General features: G+C 43.2%; 1 protein-coding gene across 1 annotated transcript in view; it reads left to right on the forward strand.

The window, feature by feature from the left end:
• LOC138528198 (transient receptor potential cation channel subfamily M member 2-like) overlaps nucleotides 1-18,625 on the forward strand; it is a 602,757-nt gene that overhangs the window by 386,708 nt on the left and 197,424 nt on the right. The window contains exons 12-14 of the mRNA XM_069639650.1: nucleotides 1,805-1,816; nucleotides 5,795-5,923; nucleotides 9,249-9,378. Coding sequence (XP_069495751.1) covers nucleotides 1,805-1,816; nucleotides 5,795-5,923; nucleotides 9,249-9,378 — 271 coding nt within the window. The remainder of the gene's footprint in view (nucleotides 1-1,804; nucleotides 1,817-5,794; nucleotides 5,924-9,248; nucleotides 9,379-18,625) is intronic.

Consider the following 18,625-nt stretch of genomic DNA (forward strand, 5'->3'; position numbering starts at 1 on the left):
GACGCTTGTTTAGGTTATTTTGACTGTACAAAAGGAAAGGACTGGCACCTTTCAGCAAGACATTAATTATTTCATTGGGACTATAGACTTAGCCCTTCTGTTCTGCTTTTGATAGGACAGTACCAGCACTTGCCAGCATAGCTGCTACACATTTAGTTCTCGACTATGAAATCGTTTTTGTATGAGTCATATTAATGTATTCACCAAATGAATGACTGATACCCAAACTATAGATCGACAACCACACTGCCGGCAGCTCTGAGCAACAACAAAGCACTGCCCTCTTCTCTGCACTACTGTAATCCACTGGAGCCCAACATCTGACTTTCTCCTGCTCTCGGGGTATGTGCTACTGTGTCAGATCTCCCGCTGTATGTGAAACATGTGTTCCCAAAAATGACAGCAGTCTCTTGGACACCTGGGAGCAGCACACTCTCATGTAAGGTAGACAATATAATGGTGAGCAGGTTGTAGAGGATTGTAAACAATAAAGAAGCTAGATTTAGCAAGACATGAAAAAGACACAGCAAGGCATTTTTTGGGAAGCTACGTGAAGATGTGCTCTTTGTCTGCAATTGATGTCGTGCAGTGTTTTCTGATGTTGATTACAGTGGTTGTTTTAGTTTTTTATAAGCAGACCTATTCTTTTGTGCCTCATTAGAGACCGAAAGTGTTGTATGAATAACAAGACTTTATCCATGTGTGAAGAATTTGGTCCATTGGGTGCTTTGAGTTCATTATCACATTACAAGATAAACTAATGAAAGTGATACATTGAGGCCACTTTAAGATCTTTAAAATCCCAGAATACTGTTCATGTTTACTTTCCAGAAGTGCGGGAGGGGATTTTGGGATTTTGGAATACCCCAGCATTGGGAGAGATAAATGGACCTGCTGAGTGATCAATCTAGGCTTGGTAGACTATGGAATTGTTTAGGATTTGGTAGCCCAAGCCACTGAAAACCTTACATATGTGGTTGAGTCTGTGGGTGGATGCAACAAGGAATGTGGTCTTGTCCGCACAGATGCTATGGCACTGAATATAAAGTTATTCTTCGAGAGGAACAGATGCTTTTCACCCCCGCCCCCTCCTTAACATACCACCTTTATTTATTTTATATCTGGAAGAAAGCTTAGACCGGCTAATTAACCCTATGCCATAGGGTAAATTCTCTACTGTCTTGAAGGCCTTCTTCCAATCCTTGCTGAACTCTGCACTAGGTGTGCCCTGAGGCTCCAACTGGCTGCTCTTTAGTGCTCTACATTTATGATCAGTCAATGAAGTGGGGTTGTCTTCCTAGAGAAGACAAGAAGATGGGGTTTCAGTGACGTTACAATTTGTAAAGACGGTATCATTATGCCATATTATCGAGCTATACCCCACCAGAATGCTGCTTTGAGAGTCTCTCCTGTGAGCTGCCAGGAAGCTAGGATGTGTGAAGTGTGAGGAAGATATGGTATCAAACAGTGAAGACAGACACAAGTGATCACACTTCAAGGGTGTTTATTGAACTTTCATACGGGTTGGTAAAATCCTAAATCTAAAGATGGGAGAAAGCTACAACCATCAAATAATAATAACGCAGTCCTAGTAGAGTCTTGTCAAAATAAAAGGGCCTATACTAAAAAACCCTTCTAAATACAAATGATGTGGGACAATGGTGTATGCAAAAGAAAAGTGTTCAAGAAACAATATATCAGGCTAACTGAGAAGTTGGCTTACCTTCCCCACGTTTTCAGCACAGGACAAGGCAGCACACTCGAGCCTAGCACATATTCTGGCTTTTCTAGCACAAGGATACAGTTCAAAATCTCAGTAACAGGGCCTTCTGTGCCAAAGTCTCTTTGCCATTCAAAGTCTCTTATTACAGAGGGCCTGATGCAACAGACGAACATACAAGTTTCTTTCTTCGCAGGAATTTCACATGTACAATTTCTCGGGTGATTCAATGTTCACCCCGGATCCCCCTCTGCTGGGCTCAGACCCACTTTAACACAATGTTCTGAATTGGTCTCCCTCAATCAGGCTCAGACCATTTTGTCTCACTTTCCAAACTTTCCTCTCTGCATCACAAATCGAAGACTTTCGACTCGGCATGGGATTTTGCTTGACCCGTCACAGGATCACTTCGATTCACGATTTCTTTCTTACTACAATTCTTTAACTTTTATTTCTGCCACTTCTCAGCTGGGCACCTTACAGAGACCTTCAATTGAGCATGCACGCAGTGCCGGACCATCTATCAACAGTATTGTACATTTTCTTTCAAAGCTCAAGCATTCATCAGCAGTTTAGCCTTACTCTTGTCTTTCATCACGCGCGTTTTGATAATGTTCGTCCCAGCGCTCGTTATACAATGTTGCTGCTTGCACCCTTGGCTTCAACACAGACCAGTCTTGTATCGGACTCCCCAACTCACCGGCTGTGTTGATTTTTCTGATGCTACCTTGTTCTTGGAGTCAAGGACAGTACCACAGCGGCTGCTGCTTTTCCCCGACTCGATTAATCATGCAGGAGTACTGCAGGTATCTTTGACACACAATGCATGATTTATCAGATTGGTTTCCTGGTCTTTAGCTGTCTAATCTTGAGGGCTCTTGAAAGCAACTGTTTCTTGCCAGAAAGGTCAAGGGAATTTCCTTCCTTACAAACCCTCTGTGTTTGCAGGCTTTACTTCCTCATCCACCTGCCGTCTCAAAATTGCTGTTCCTTCATGTGCTTTGCCTTGCTCAGATTTTACCTTCGTGCTCTGCATTTTATCCGTGTGGGGAAGCTTAATGGAAGTCAAGTGTGAATGATGGTCAATAATTGCCTGACCTCGCCTAACCATTGTATTGGGACACGTTAGGTATACTGCTCGGGTGTTAGTCTGTTTTCTCCCAGAGCGGGCTGTCCGTGTGAAAGTGTTTGAGTAGGAAAGAGGCGGGGTGGGGTGGGATAGAGTTCCTATGTATCTTAACTGGTAGGATGGGGTAAAGGTGTTACAGGGAAGGGATTAGTGTCTCGCCATGCAGTGCCCCACTCCCCGAAGCCCCCTCATCCAATTGAGCCTCCTGCACTGGACCAACCCCAGGAACTGGATCGAAAAGTGACGGTTGTTTCCTGGCCACCTGGATGATAAATCACTGGGGTCTGGTGGGTGAGACACCTTCTGGTTTCTCACACAAGGCAAGTCCACGTTCCTGGTGCGGCTGGTATTCTAAGAGTGTTGGTGGAGCTGGGACCGTAGTCATTCAGATTCTGGATGAGCCATCTTTCGTTGTTGTAGGGTAAATGAAGCTATTTGTTCATTCTATATTGGATGGCCAGAGGTTGGACAATTATGAGGCTGTAAGTGAAAGGAGTGCCTTTTCTGGAAGTGTCTGGTTTCGCCTGTTGGTGGCTTGTGGATCGACTGGTGAGATGATGACCACCAAATGAAGGTGTGGTGAACCATCATCGACTATCCCCTCCAGAGGATTTGGTGGAGCTGGTGTGATGCGTAGGACCAGTGCAAGAACAAGCAGTGGCGTTCTGTTTGTGACTGGGGGTAAGTAAGGGAATTGTGCAAGGGTTGGAGGGTTATTCCTGTTTTTTCACAATCTTCATTTGTCAACACAGATCATTCAGGAGGCACAGAGGCGTTTCCATCAGATTCGAGCTTGTCAAAGTAAAATGGAGCCTTTTAGCAATCTTTCATACCTAGCAACTATCTTCCCCTTGCGTTTCTTGTGAGCAGTGGCATTTATATACTTGAAAATGTTGTGGGGATGGTATAATTGGGGGTAAATGTTTTGTCCAATGTATGTGTCCTCTGTAGTTTTAATATATGCACATATATGCTGTCAGAGCCCACAACAGCAGCATTTTAAACATGTTTAATCATCCGGAACATTACTACACAAGTTGAAAAACTAGATGCGACACGCTGTGCTTTTGAATGTGCTGGTTGGCATGTTCCTTTAATGTACATTTTTAAAGAATAAATGCCCACCCTCACTCCCTAACCCTGGTGCATGGCATGCCCTCATTCTAGGGAATTTATGTTGGTGCATTGATTATTAGGGGGGTGTCCTTCAAATGTTTGCGCACAGAATATCAACTGTAATTCTGCTTCCACACATATCAGACACTTTATTATACGAACAGTGCCAATAAAATATCTGAAACGTTCATGCATTCCTAGCATTGCAAAGTGACATAAACAAATAGAGTAAAGGACCCTAGGTTTCTTTTTGGCCAGTATGCTAAAATAGCCTATAAATCACTATAGTCCTCCATACTGAGCAGGGGTTTTGACAGGTCGATGCCCCTGCCTATTATGGACGAGCTGCCCCTAAATGGAATGTCGTAAAGATGTGTTATTTCACACTACATTCTCTAAGTAGGTCTGGACGATACCTTTTTTCAGTGCAAAATATTAATCTCAAAGAAATTCTCCTAAAATACGTGTGGCAGGGATGTTGCATGGCATCAATTGCACTAGTCAATACATTGGTTTTTATTTATTTTATTTATTTAGTTGGACATTTGTATGATGCCTATACACAAGTATTTCCAGGGGCCACAAGACAAGTTGGGAGGGTGGGGGATAGGGGAACATAGGAAGAAAGTAGAACAACAAAAACGGTTATATTGGCCTTGTGACAAGCCTACCGTGCAAGTGCATGACACGGTGGTAAGTGAACGGGGTAAGTGGAGAAGTGCATGAATGGGGTGCCCAAAGGGAGGGGGGAGGGCAAGTGCTTGGGGGGCCAAGATGGCAAGTGCCAGTGGAAAGAGGGGGGAAGGGAGGATGAGTGCGGTGGGCAGGGTGGACCAGGTTAGGGCTAGTCCGGGGAAGGGAGCCCGAGGGTAAGTGCTGGCAAGGGATGCTGGGGGGACTGGTAGGGTGGTGGTCTGGCCCCTTTGACTCAGGGACCAGGCCCCAGTTGCAGCGGCATAGGGAGAGTTAGCATGGTAGGAGGAGAGTGACGGAAGAGGAGAAAAGGAAAGTCTTGAGAAGTTTCCAGAATTTAAAAAGATCCGGCTCAAGTCTGGCTGAAGTCTGAGGGGAGCAGGGAGGCTGTTCCAGAGGGAGGAACCAGCTGAGGAAAGGGATCTTCCTCCAACTCTCTGCTTGGTGAAACGTCTGACCTGCAGATAGTTGGAGCCAGAGTACCAAAGGACTCTGGCAGGGAGGTATTTAGCAGGGAAAAGCTGGATGTAGCGAGGTCTCTATCCCCAGACAGCCTTGTGGATGATGCAAAGGGTCTTGAATTTGATCCTTGCGGTCACTGGGAGCCAGTGGAGAGCTTTTAGATGCTGTCCCTGGGCTAGAGGCCAAGGATAAGTCTTGGAGTCCTATTCTGGATTAGTTGAAGGGAGTGAAGGGAGAAAACAGCTAGTTAGATCAAGACACAATTGTAGTAATCCAGCCCAGAAATAACTAGGGCTCTGGAGACGTTGCTCTTCTGGAGGAAGGTGAGGAAATGTAGAATGCCCCTGAGGAGGTGGAGCTGAAAGTTGGACTTCTTGGCAAGGTCTGTGATGTGTGGAGACAAAGAAAGAGAGGAGTCAAAGATGATCCCAAGGTTTTTTGCCTCATAAGTAGGTGGGGGAGAGGGGAAGGGGGGGCTGACCAGACAGTGGGGTGGAAACAAGGAGCAGGCGTCCCAATGAGAAGGATCTCCGTCTTACTGACATTAAGGTTGAGATCACTGGCAGAGCACCGTGCCTGATAGCAGTCAGGCAGCCAGATATGAGGTGGATAAGAGTTGGTCATGTCTGAGGTTGCGAATATATGTCAAATGTCCCATTTATGTGTGTTTTCAGATATTGGGTAAGAAGCGTAAAACCCATCCCAAAGAAGCCCCGCCGCTGCCTGTCTACCCCCTGCGGGATCTTCTCATCTGGTCCATCCTTCAGAACCGCGAGGAGCTGGCTGAGATCGCCTGGTCCCAGGTATGAAATGGCTCTTCCCATTTACGAAAAGATGACCTGAGCTAAGAGATGCGATCCATAGGGCCGATGCATGATTACCAACACACAAAGCACGATTAACTAATACTTTATAATCCATGCAAACCAGCAAGTGCAGAAATGATTAGCGACTTGCCCTTTTTATCCCGGAAACAGCCTGTTAGGGGGTCATAGAACAGGTGTGTTCACATGTGGTTGGTGTCATGCACCATATAAGGCAGCCCTGTCCTGGTGCCGTTGCAGTTATGTCCAGGGATTCTGCCCAGTAAAGTTCACTCCAGAATCACACAAGTATCTCTTGTGATATTCAATTACATTTTCATTTCACAAAAGTACAAAGAAATCATACAAGAAAACAAAATGCAAAACATCTGCTAAAGTACTTTTGTCCTTCTTTAAAAACCATTTGATTTTCTCACGAATGATGCATGTTCAATAAAACCATAAATAGAATGGGCAACCTTCTTGCGGGGGCGGGGGGGAGAACACTGGCACCCTGGCCTCAGCTAATGTACGGATATTATACAATCTAAAAATAGGAAGAAGGAACTTTATCCTAAGCATATTCAGGGTAGTACAAAAGAATACAAAATGTCATTAGTAGACCAACTGGCCACTACAGATTTGTGTCCGCACTCTCTCCATGGTGCTAATACATATTACACAATAAAGAAATGTCAAAAACACCTAAATTCACCCACTCGACAAACACAGGAGCACACAACATACAGTCATTAAAAACGACAACTATGCACATAGAGCAACATTTGCAGATGATCAAGGAGGTACAGCGTTATGTGCCTTATTTTGCAACAACGTGCAGTTTATTTCTCCAGTACTCTGCCATAAACATTGCCAAAGTGCGCTGCATAATTGCACAGTTCCCGGGTACTAATACCCACTGGGGAATTTAAAAAAGTGAAATGAGTGTCTCACAGCAGATCTAAAACAAAGTGTTTTGAACTCTCTTATTATTTTGGTTAGTCTTTTTCATGTCCATGCCACCGAATACATTTACTGTGATTAGGAAATGTTCCAAGACCCTAGAAAACACTCCATCTTAATGTGGACTTTATCCATCGCATGCTGTGAATGCTCAGCCGCATGCACTTTTTTAATTTAAAATAAGAATCCAAATGCCGTGAAAAGCTTGAATATTAAGCATTAAAGAATGGAGTACCTCTTTGCAGGACAGATTCTGCACCATGAATTCCACCCTGGAGATCAGGGAAGAACTGTAGGCTGGGTGGGTGGTTTGAAGCAATCTCTCTGTGTTGACCATCCAGCCTTTGGTCTATTGCCTGAGATCCAAGCCGCATTTGGGCAATGCTATGACCTGTGTTTTGTGTATGGCTCATTTCACACAATCTTCTAGATAAAGCAGAACATTTTAATGCACTTTGATTGCTCTTGAACAGCGTTTGGTGTCGACCAATGACCTTCTCGGCGAAGGCTCTGTAACACTGTGCCACACGGCAGAGCTGGCACTTCCCACAGCTGGATAACAAGAGTAGATCAATCAACACCCCAGGTACATTCAGAACAGCTGACTCCACTGTTTTCCATTCCTGTTGCAGTGGGGCCAGTGGTAGTGGTGCAGTTATGAGTGTGCAGCAAATAATACAAGGAGCTAGTGTTCGGGTAACTGTGGACCTAACTGTGCATGTGTGGTTCAGCCCTTTTTATTGACTACAATGGTACCACCCGGCATTGCTCAGGTCCATGGTCATGATGACAATTCTGGCCTCATTACAAGTTTATCGCTGCATGAGAAAAGTGACAGTAATTCCATTAGTGCCACTTTTTCTGCACCGCCAGATTTACATTTTTGGTGGATTTACTGCCAGCGAAATTACTGTGTGGTAAATGCATCCATTTTCAGAGGGAAACTGGTAGACTCGCCTCCAGCATGTTGCTAGCGGTAAATCCTCCACTTAACCCCTAGAAATCGGCAGATTTACCGCACAGTAATTCCACCAGTGGTAAATTCTCCAAAAATCTACATGGAGTCCTATGGCCTCCAAACATGGGGAATTACTACCACTTGTAATCCCGTGGTAATTCCATGAAACCAAGTGGCCATAACAGTAATTGAGTTTGATGGCATTTCGGCAGAATTACGGCCAGAATTCCACTGAACTCTTAAAGTGCCCGGACCTGACGGGATTCCAGTCAACCTATGTAAACTAGAGTCCGCCTACTGGCTCCCTGTTTTGATAAAAAAAGGTAATATGCTTAATACTAATAACGAACCAGCAGCATCATGGCGATCAGTAGGAATCATCGCAATTTTCAAAAAGTGGGATAGAAATAACCCTTCACATTTGCGGCCTATCACCCTCCTTGACAGTCTGGGAAAGGTATATGCAAAGGTTCTGGCTTACAGGCTACTCAAACTTATGAATGAAGGATATCTTCTGCACCACGTAAAGGCACTGGAACTATAGAACAGGCCTTCCGATTGACATTGATTTGACAATAATGTTACACAGAAAGTTATGCCTTTATATATGATCTTGATCGCTCTGAAGACAGCCTTTGACCATGTAAACCGCAAGCTATTATGGGGTGCAATGTATAGACTTGGCATCCCTTTGCAGCTGGTAAATTGCATATGGTCGACACACACAGAAAATAATGCCATTGATCGATGGGAAAATAGGGGCAGAGGACAGATTCATTCCCGGTTCCTAGAGGAGTACGGCAAGGTTAGGTTCTGGCACCTTTTCTGTTTTCCTTATTTATTAACGATCTTGCCAGCTCGCTACTAGCATTCCAGGCAGATGCCCCCTTGATAAATAAGATGCGCTTAAACATTCTTTTATTTGCCGACAAAGCTGTTTTATTATCTACCTCCCTGCAAGGCTTGAAGAAGATCTTTTCTCAATGTGTTCATTTAGGGAACAGATGATCATGCTGTTTCTAGTTTGGGGATTTGTCAGGCATTCCAGAAATATTGGGAATAAATGACATTGAAGTTTACATTTGTCACTCACTTCCACCACTAGTTGGAAGGGTTCAGACCCTTTGTGGCAAACAACAGTTATGGTTTTACTGTAAGGAAATATGAAAAGGGCATTTTCCAGACCTACGTTCAACATGTTCAACACTAACCGCCCAGGGTATGTCCTGGGAGCAGGGCACACACCCATATGCTCCTCACTTGGAAGGTCTGATAGACATCAGCCAGTGCTCCGAGACCCTTGAACTCCTGTTCCTTACCTGTGAGAGGTGGGTTTGGTTGGTTAGAGGATTGTTTCCCCCTAATGGATGGCCTCACATCTAGTAACTGCTTGCTCTCTTTCAGGATCAAGACTGCATTGTGGCCGCGTTGGCATGCAGCAAAATTCTGAAGGAGCTCTCAAAGGAGGCAGATGAGGCGGACAACTCCGAGAACATGCTGGCGTTGGCAGCCCTGTATGAGGAGCGGGCAGTGGGTACGAATACAGCGCTTACCTTTCCACTCCTATTTGAGAAGATGTTCTCTGAAGCACGATTGACGCAAATACTCATACATGCAAACATTGAAACACGTTGGCGGTGTCAATTAGCCCTTCTCTGTATCAGTGTGTGTCTATGCTTGTATGACATTTCAAGTCCTAATGTTCCTTTACATTATGGTTGCATGGTGAAGTGGGCCTTCTTTAACGATTTGTATTGCTATTTTCAAGACTTTATATTACTTTAGGGGTAACCCAATATGCAGCATCCATGCAATCTAAGAGTGGAGAGAGCCTGTGTCTACCCGACTGTCTTTGCATTCACCGCCAACCAACTTGGATACATATTATCTCAATATATAGAGGGCGTCGCCTTATTTAGCAATTGGTCTAGGAAGAAATAGAAAGGACCAGAATTATAGGGTAACAGTAATCTCCCCATACTTAAGGTGAAACCTTTGATCCATTGATTTTGTAAACATTTTCCAAAGATGTTTTCTGGTGCAGGCCCCCCAAAATTGGAAGGTTTTGGAGACATTTGTCAAACAGTTTAAAAGTTATATTACATTGAAAAGGGGTTTGTTTTTGACCTGTTACCCAGAATTTCAAAATAGGCACAAATGTGCATCCATTGGACAGGCACACAGCTGAAACCGCTGGATGGATTTGCTTCAAATTCTAAACAACTTGGGTGCAAAGTGGTGCAGAGCTGCCTCTTCGTGTTTTGGTGCAGATCCTTCCAGAAGTTGTTTTAAAATTTGGCTGAGAAAGGGTTGCCTTGGCGCAAACTTAGTTTACATATCTCCTATAGTGTAGAGCAGCAAGTGAGGTTTTTCATGAATGAAAAGTCGCCACTTTCTTAATGCTCGATGCAAGTGTTTCTGCGAGAATCCTGCAAGATCAGAAAAAGAAAAGCTTAAAATTATATTGGGGAAAGGGCTGGGGGGTTTGCCTTCAGTCGGGATGGTAAAAGAGGACTAACTGGTGAGTTTGACAGATTTGTTGAAATCTAAGGAAGACGATTTCAAGCCAAACATTTTCGTTTTTTCGCAAGAAAAGGAACATTATCGCAGACCTTATGTAAAAAAACAATACCGTTCTCACAGGAATTTGATCTGTGTCCTAAGAAGAAACATCAGTAAAATGATAATATGAGGAAGGCGTGCCCTTTGATTAAATATTATTACTCAAATCCTAAAGTCATCTCATCTGTCCATATTATTTTCCTCTTGTCCAGCTGTGTTTCTTTAAGCCCTTTTAAAAGTGGTCAAATATATTTATTTTTGCATTTTGAAAGCGCTCACACAGCCCGCGGGCATCGAGGTGCTGTTACAGGAATCGTTTTTTTTTTTTAGCGTAAATGTGTTTTTTTTTTTGTCTTAGTTGCGTATTTATAACACGCTCAAAATATCCAGAGGTTTCTAAGCACGGACCCGGGGATCGAACCTGTGTTGCTTTGTGTCATCTTGCTTCCAAGGCGAGCACATTGCACTGAGCTATCCTCCCGGGACTGTATAAGTACTGTAATCGAATACCCAGGGCCTGCAATACTTACATGGGCCTAAAAATGGTTGCATTTCCCTCATTGTTTTAGGTTCTGAGGTCTTCATTATTGCTACTGCTCTTTCAGACATCACATTCCTCAGTTCATGGAACTTCATACAAAGCCTGGAAAGTTGGAAAACCTCACTGACTATTTGTCCAGACACCCTTTACCAACAGTTGATACAAGAACGACACCAGCAGAATAGTACATTATTATATAGTTGTAGCCATTGGCCCAATTTGGGCCTGTCTAGGTAGCGTACATGTGTGTACTGTGAGGGAAATAAAGAAATAAAGGCACATACCCCAGGGTGTGGAGAACAATATAGTGTATGTAGTGTTTCTGGGTTAACTACAAAGGTCTTATCTGGACTCAACCATCCAGCCCACCATGTGAAAGAAAGGAAAAACAGAGAACATTGGAGAAAACCTCCTGCCCAGCAGTGGACTGGGCAGGGAAGAGAGCATTCTGAAGGAAAGAAAGATTGCTAGAAAAAGACTGTTCAGAGAAGGATTGAAGGGAAGGAGACAGTGCAAGTCTGCTTCCTGGGAGGCTAGAATCATTTTCAGAGCTGAGCTGCGTATGTCAGGTGGAGCCCGGCTAGTGATGGGAAATATCTTTTATCCATCGCTAGTGTCATAGGGAATAGAGCTGAAGGTTTGCACAACTGTATCCTTCTGCAAATCATAGATAAAAAGTGATCTGAACACAATATATAATCTGACATTGAAAAATATTATTGCTTGCATGCAAAAAAGTAGAATTAGCATTACAAAGACAGTAAGTCCATTCAAGATATCACACAATTTCACTTTAATGCTCACTTTTCACAGGGAAAGGTACATGACACCACAACAAATAATTAACTAGGACTGCCACTTTACCTTTTTTGACCTGTGCTCCTTGTATTTCTTCCAGCTCCACCGCATCAGTAGTTGACTTCTGGGACATAGTAACACATGAAATAAGCATACAGAAAATCATTGACAGTATGAATATTGACTCTCAGTTGCATTTAATTTGTGATTACAGATATTGTTCTATATTTAATTAATCTTCCAGGTACAGTAATTCTGCACTTCAGGTTTTAAAATAAAACACTTATATAATATATACCTGTTGCACAGTGCTAGTGTCATGGGACATAGATGTCAAATTTAGCACCACAGCCACCTTTAAATCAAAATTAGTAAGAACACAATATATAGGCAGTAGCAGTACTTGGCTTGCTGTTTAGGTTTTCAGTATAGAAACATGTACGTTGTGCATTTAGAGGAGAAAACAAGTCAATGATATCAACCAACACTCTCATTTACGTATTACTGCTGACGGTAAAGGGTGCAACGTGCTCAACACAGCAATTAAGATATGATGTTTTAATATTTTTCCAATGGTACATGTTAGAGAATATGATATAACACAGTCAATCACATCCAAAAACCCATAGAAGTTTCAAATGTACACCTTGAAAAAAATAAACTGGAGAAATGTGACAAACTACATTAAACAAAGGACAAACATCATATTTATTTATATATTTATTTATTTTTGCATTTATTTCATATGTAAAGTGTTTACTTTTTTTTATATTTAATACCTCCTCAGCATGAGCAGTACCAAATGAAGAAGGCTAAGTTGATGACGTACCAGCGTCCTCTTGCATATGACATACAGTTATTTATAAGATGAATGTATTCATTGAAAGGTAGCAATGTATGACAAGATTTTTTTTTAAACAAAACAAATCAAGTTTATTGAGTCTGCTATAGCACACAGTCTAGAGTCTAATGCAGCTACAGTCTACATGTAGCCACATTAGGAAATACAATAATAGCACTTGAAAGGCAATTAAGGTTTCTGTTGATCCTGGACAATTGTATGACTTGGAAGCTTGATCCAGTGGAGAATTGATTATCTATGAACACACTCACTAGAAAACATAGTATATCTAAAACATGGACAAATAAAAGTATTGTAACCGCTAGGCATGTCATCATAAGGGCTCACTGGAGGGTTCAAAGAAGTGTCTGACGTTTCTTCTGAAGTAGCCGGCTGCACTTCCACCTGCTGTATCTACGTAATTAAAAACTTTTAAATTAATAAAACAATGCATTGACCAATAAAATAACAGGTCTTACAATTACTTGCTAACAGGGAGGGTGACATTGCTATTAGTTGATTTAGTTAAACAAAATTAAGAATATAAGCTTGCATAAAATAAAAAATAAAGACAATTGCTATTACATAAAATTCACAATATTACAAGTGTTATTATATCAATTTGTAAAAGAACAGAAATTTAGCAGGAAATTGTTGCAGTAGAAATCGGGAGAGATCGTATAAGGATACACCAAGTAATATATATACAATAATTATTGGTAGTTGTTACTTACCTTACATTGCTTACCTAACTGTGTGTGTGTGTGATTAAACACAGTTGCAACAGCATTGGGAAGTAACTGACAGGCCAGTCTGGGCCGACCCTTGTTAGTGAATTTTGAAGATTCATATTTATCTGATGAGAAGTTGATGCTGCACATGCAGAATCGATTAAACCTTACATCCTTCAAGACATTTTTGGCTCCGCTCTCCAGCCCAGAATCTGGGAAGCCACAGTTGGACAAACATACTTGTATCAAAGACATGTCCTTCAGGAAAATGTGCAGCACTGTAGCAGAAGTCTTGGAATGGCTGGAATTTGGACAACTCAACCCAATATAGGAAGGCATTGTTTGCTGCACAAGAAGTTCTCAAAATACATTTAAAAAGTAAATATTAATTATCAAAGTATGCAACTGATTTATAAAACAGTACATTATTAACAAAAGAACATAATGTCATGTAGTGTATAAGGATCTCAAAATACATTCAAATGTTGAACATTGTAAAATAATGGAGATACAAGAAAAGACAAAATGGAGGGAAACCAGCATGAAAATGTACTATGAATGCACTTTGTAAATAATATTACCTGTGGTATTAAAAGATGTACGTGGGGATTCTGCAACAAAGACAAATAGCTGTGTGTTGATAATGTCCATATGTCAAAATCCACAGATTCCCCCTTACCTGATTCTTCCTCTGTAGTCGGTTCAAGTGATCCTGCTAGTCTTTATAGAGGTAAGGCCGATCCCGAGGGGTAGCCACTATGCCCGCCAGGAAAACCAGCTAAGGAAAGAGAACAATGCCCGAAAACAGCAATGCAAAGAGAAAAAAGCCAGAAGGCTTAAAAAATAAACCTTCAATCTTTTGCAGATCGAATACACAGGTATTAGAAATAGGTCTCTGTAATATTCCACAGGGTCCATCCAGTGTTGATCGATCCCTGGTGTTAAGGTAGTACTGATACCAGCAGCACCGGTGGAAACAAATGATAACAGGAAGGTAGCAAGAGTAATCAAGCTGCTTGTTGAAAAGGGAACATCAGAAGTTAGACTGGAGTGGAACGAAAGGTAGCAGCATGCAGGAAGGCAGGAAGAGAACAATTAGGCACAGGAAAGTCAGAGCAATAAATCGAAAGGCTGGAGGTCCGCAGGAGGGAGCGGCAGTACCAGGAACTCAGAGAGATTTAGAACTGCAAGGGCTGGAGAAAGGGCAAAGAAACGCAAAGGAAAAACAGCATCTTACCCGGCTGCATTTAGTCTGGAGGCTACAGTTGTAGAGAATGGGGCGGTGACATCTTGAAGGAAGACGAGAGCGGTCCAGTGTGTTCCGGCGAGAACGTGATTGCAAGCTAATGACACCGGCGTCATCGGTCCCACACCTTCCAGGGAGGAGGGACAATGACACCGTAGTAGAAGTTAGACATGCTTACTGGCTAAGGGTTCAAAGATGTTTAAAAACAGTAGGATAACTGAGTGTGTATGTGAAGATGGACAGCGGAAGGACTACCCTTGAAATCTCTTGGTAGTTTTTTTCAGGGCGTGATATGTATTGAGGATGTACCCCAGTATGGCTGTGTGCAAACTTTGAGGTGGATGCAGGATTGATGATGTAAAATTACATACTAGACCATGTGCCTAACTAGGGCCATTGTGAGAGCACACCTCTGGAATACGGAGTTCCCCAAGGCTCGGTGCTTGGCCCTTTCCTATTCTCAATCTACACCTCCCTCCTTGCCCCTGTTATCTCCTCATTTGGCATCTCTCACCATTTCTATGCCGACAACACGCAGCTCTTTCTTTCCTTCTCTTCCTTCTCTCCTGACCTCCACCTTAAACTCTCTTCCTGTCTTACTGCCATTAAAAACTGGATGTCTTCTCGCTTTCTTTCCCTTAACTCTGACAAAACTGAAGTATTTTTCTTCCCCTCCAACTCCCTTCCCCCACCCGCTCCTCCTCCTTGCATTCATTTTCCCCCCTCTTATCTTACTTTCTCCCCCCACGCTTGCAACTTAGGCATTCACTTTGACTCCTCACTCCTCTCTCACTTTTTCCCACCATATCTCTCACCTCTCGTGCCTGTCGCTACCACCTCTATAATATTCGCAAAGTCCGCCCCTCTCTTACTTTCCATGCCACTAAACTTTTAATCTCCTCCCTTATCTTCTCTCACCTCTTCTACTGCTCCTCCTTACTCTTTGGTCTACCTACTTCACATCTCGCCCCCCTCAAATCTATCTACCATTCTGCCATCTGTACCCTCTGTTTCCTCACCTCCCGAGACTCCATCTCTCCTTCCCTATCCTCCCTTGGCTGGCTTCCCTTTCACTCCCAACTTAAATTTCACTTTCTCTGTTTAGTCTTCAAATCTCTCCATGATCTTGCTCCCCCTTATCTCTCTTCCCTTCTCTCTTTCTACACTCCCTGTCGCTCCCTTCGCTCCACTGACCACTTCCTTCCCACTGTTCCTCCTTCCCCTTGTGCCTCCTCTCATTTCCACTCCTTCCAACTCCTAGCTCCCCTCCACTGGAACTCCTTCCCTCTCTCAATCCGCTCTATTCCTACCTTTTCCTCATTCCGCACCTCCCTTAAATCTCTCCTTCTCCATTCCCCGCCATGATACCCCTCCCCCTTATCACTCCCTCTCTCCCACCCTTTCCCTCTTCCCCATAATCATGTCCCTCCACTCCCACCCCTTTCACACCCCCTTCGCCCCTCCGGTTCCCCTCCTACCCATCCCTCCCTCTTCCTCTCAGTTCTACTCCACTACTCTCCCCTTCCCTTCTCTCCAATTGCTCTACATACTGTTTTGTTGGTCTGATTCAAAATTGTAATTTGCTACTACTGTTACTGTTAATTTGTTATCATTAAATGTACCCTGTTGTTAAAATGTGCAGCGCTTTGGCGTAAAGCGCTATATAAACTTAAATACAAATACAGCCAAAGGGAGAACTGCCTTTGATAAGGGAGATGGGGAATCAGTGTAAAAGCCCCAGGCCCGCCTGAACAGTGACATACATATTATGATTGCCTTGACATTGTCTTCAAATGGGAGTATGGAGACCTCGGGTGTGATGTGGCCAAGGTTCACTAGATGCAACACCTCACTGAGATGTACAATGTGGCCTGCACCCGCAAAATGAGGACGGCGGGCACAGGTAACAACCCCCTTTTTGAGTGCACACCCAAAGTGAGAATTGCCTTTGATAAGGAAGAAGGGGGATCCGGATAAAGCAAACGGAAAAGCTCCAGGCCCGTGGGAAAGGTGACACCCATATCTTGATTGCACAGACAGAGTCTTCAAAAGGAAGTATGGAGACACCGGGTCTGGGGTGGCCATGTGGCCAAGGGTCGCTAGATGCAAGAACCTGTTGAGTTTTACCTCGTGTTTGGCACTTGGGACTTGGAGGATGGTGAGCCAACACACCTACCACCATTGTGAGAGTAGGGCCAAAGTGAGAACTGACTTTGAAAAGAGAGGTGGCACAGAATGAAGCCCGCGGAAAAGGTCCATGCCCCTGTGGATGGTGAAACACATATGTTGATTGTTTGGACATTATCTTCAAGGGGAAGTATGGAGACAACAGTCTGGGTTGGCCATGTTGCCAAGGGTCTCTAGATGCAAGACCTCTTTGAGTTCTACATTGCGGTTTGCACCTGGGATGTGGAGGATGGTGGGCACACTCGCCCAGTCCCATTATGAGTGCACAGCGAAAGTGAGAACTACCTTTGATATGGGGGGGGTCAGGATGAGGCCAGCGGAACAGATGCCTGCCCGCGTGAACTTTGGCATACATATAGTGATTGCCTGGACATTGTCTTCAAAGAGAAGTATGGGAACACTGGGTCTATGTTGTGGCTAAGGGTTCCTAGACGCAAGACCCCTTTGAGTTGTACATTCTGGTCGGTACCTGGGATGTGGAGGTCAGTGGGCCACCCACCATCACCATTGCGAGAGCAGGGCCAAAGTGAGAACTGTCTTTGATAACAAAGAGGGGAGATCTGGATGAAGTGAGAGGAAAAGACAAAATGTTCATCTTGCTGACGGAACACACATGCAGACTGTCCCTACTAATAAGAACACTGTGACCCTATAAGGGATATCTCTCCCTAGGTGTCTGGTGGTGCACCGCCTATCTAAAAGGGATAGCGAGGAGACTCTCCCTAATCAACAAGTATACACATATACCTAAAAAATGGGTTAAAAAGGTGAGACACAAGCGGAATTGTGCGGTAAAAGAAGTAATTTAAGACGTGTTCAAGCTTCATTAGTTGGACATCGTTGCGCTCATGAGAAGGCTCATGGGCATATTGGTCGACCGGTGGTTTCGATAACCACAGTTATTTTGGTCATCTTCTGCAGGACCTTCATTTCTTGTTGTGGGCTTTGCTCCTTCTGTGGATCATCAATTGAATCCAGGCGGCACCTCCGTTCCCCATTCACAAGCGTGATGTCCTGCTTGGATCACTTGGAGCTTGGAACCTCAATGTTCTGTGACTCTGCCTCATGTACGATCTCTAGGCCACACGCCTGTACCATCTATGAAAATGATAGAGAAATGATAGGATCATTAATTTGTTATTTTCTACAACAACAAAAAAAAATATTAGGCATATGTAGGAGAAAGAAAAAAATATATATTTGGAGATAAGGAGTTCAACGTCAAATATTTGGAAACTAAGATATGCAAATTGATATTTCCAGGGAAATAATTAACTTGATAGGAAGTTTTTTGGTGGTAGGTTATGACTATGATAAGGAAATATGAGGAGTTATAGAAAAAGTATATTGATTTGTTTATCAAAACATACATATAATACATTTATGACTATAAATATAGTGAACTAATGAGATCCCGTTAGCATTTTAAAATAATTTATAAGGCAATAGTGCACCGTTTGTTCAGTTAAAAAAGATGGACCCAACACTTACTCATTGCTAGGACCACGAGGGTGAACGGTTCCACGAAGTTTGTTCATAAGCACCAGCATAATTCCCAATGCAGAACGTGTAAGGCAGGCTGCCCAGAGGTCTTGTTGCTGCGTCACGCATAGTGCTGGAGTTTCATCTTCGGATATGTAGGCCAAATAGCCTGAATTTTCGTGGCCACATGTGTTTTCAATCCACGTTGACATCAATTGACATCTAACGCACGTACACCAATTGGAAAAGTCTTCCATTTGACTCGGATCTGGATCCTGTGAATCACCTAAACCACTTTTCAGTCCTTGAAAATGTTGTTGCTGGTTTTCCCTCTCATACATTTCCTCATCCTTGTATTCTGGTTCATACATCAATACTGTCCATAATGCTTGA

Source organism: Ambystoma mexicanum, chromosome 7q (genome assembly GCF_040938575.1).
Source record: "Ambystoma mexicanum isolate Mex_15411 chromosome 7q, UKY_AmexF1_1, whole genome shotgun sequence".
Lineage (NCBI taxonomy): Eukaryota > Metazoa > Chordata > Amphibia > Caudata > Ambystomatidae > Ambystoma > Ambystoma mexicanum.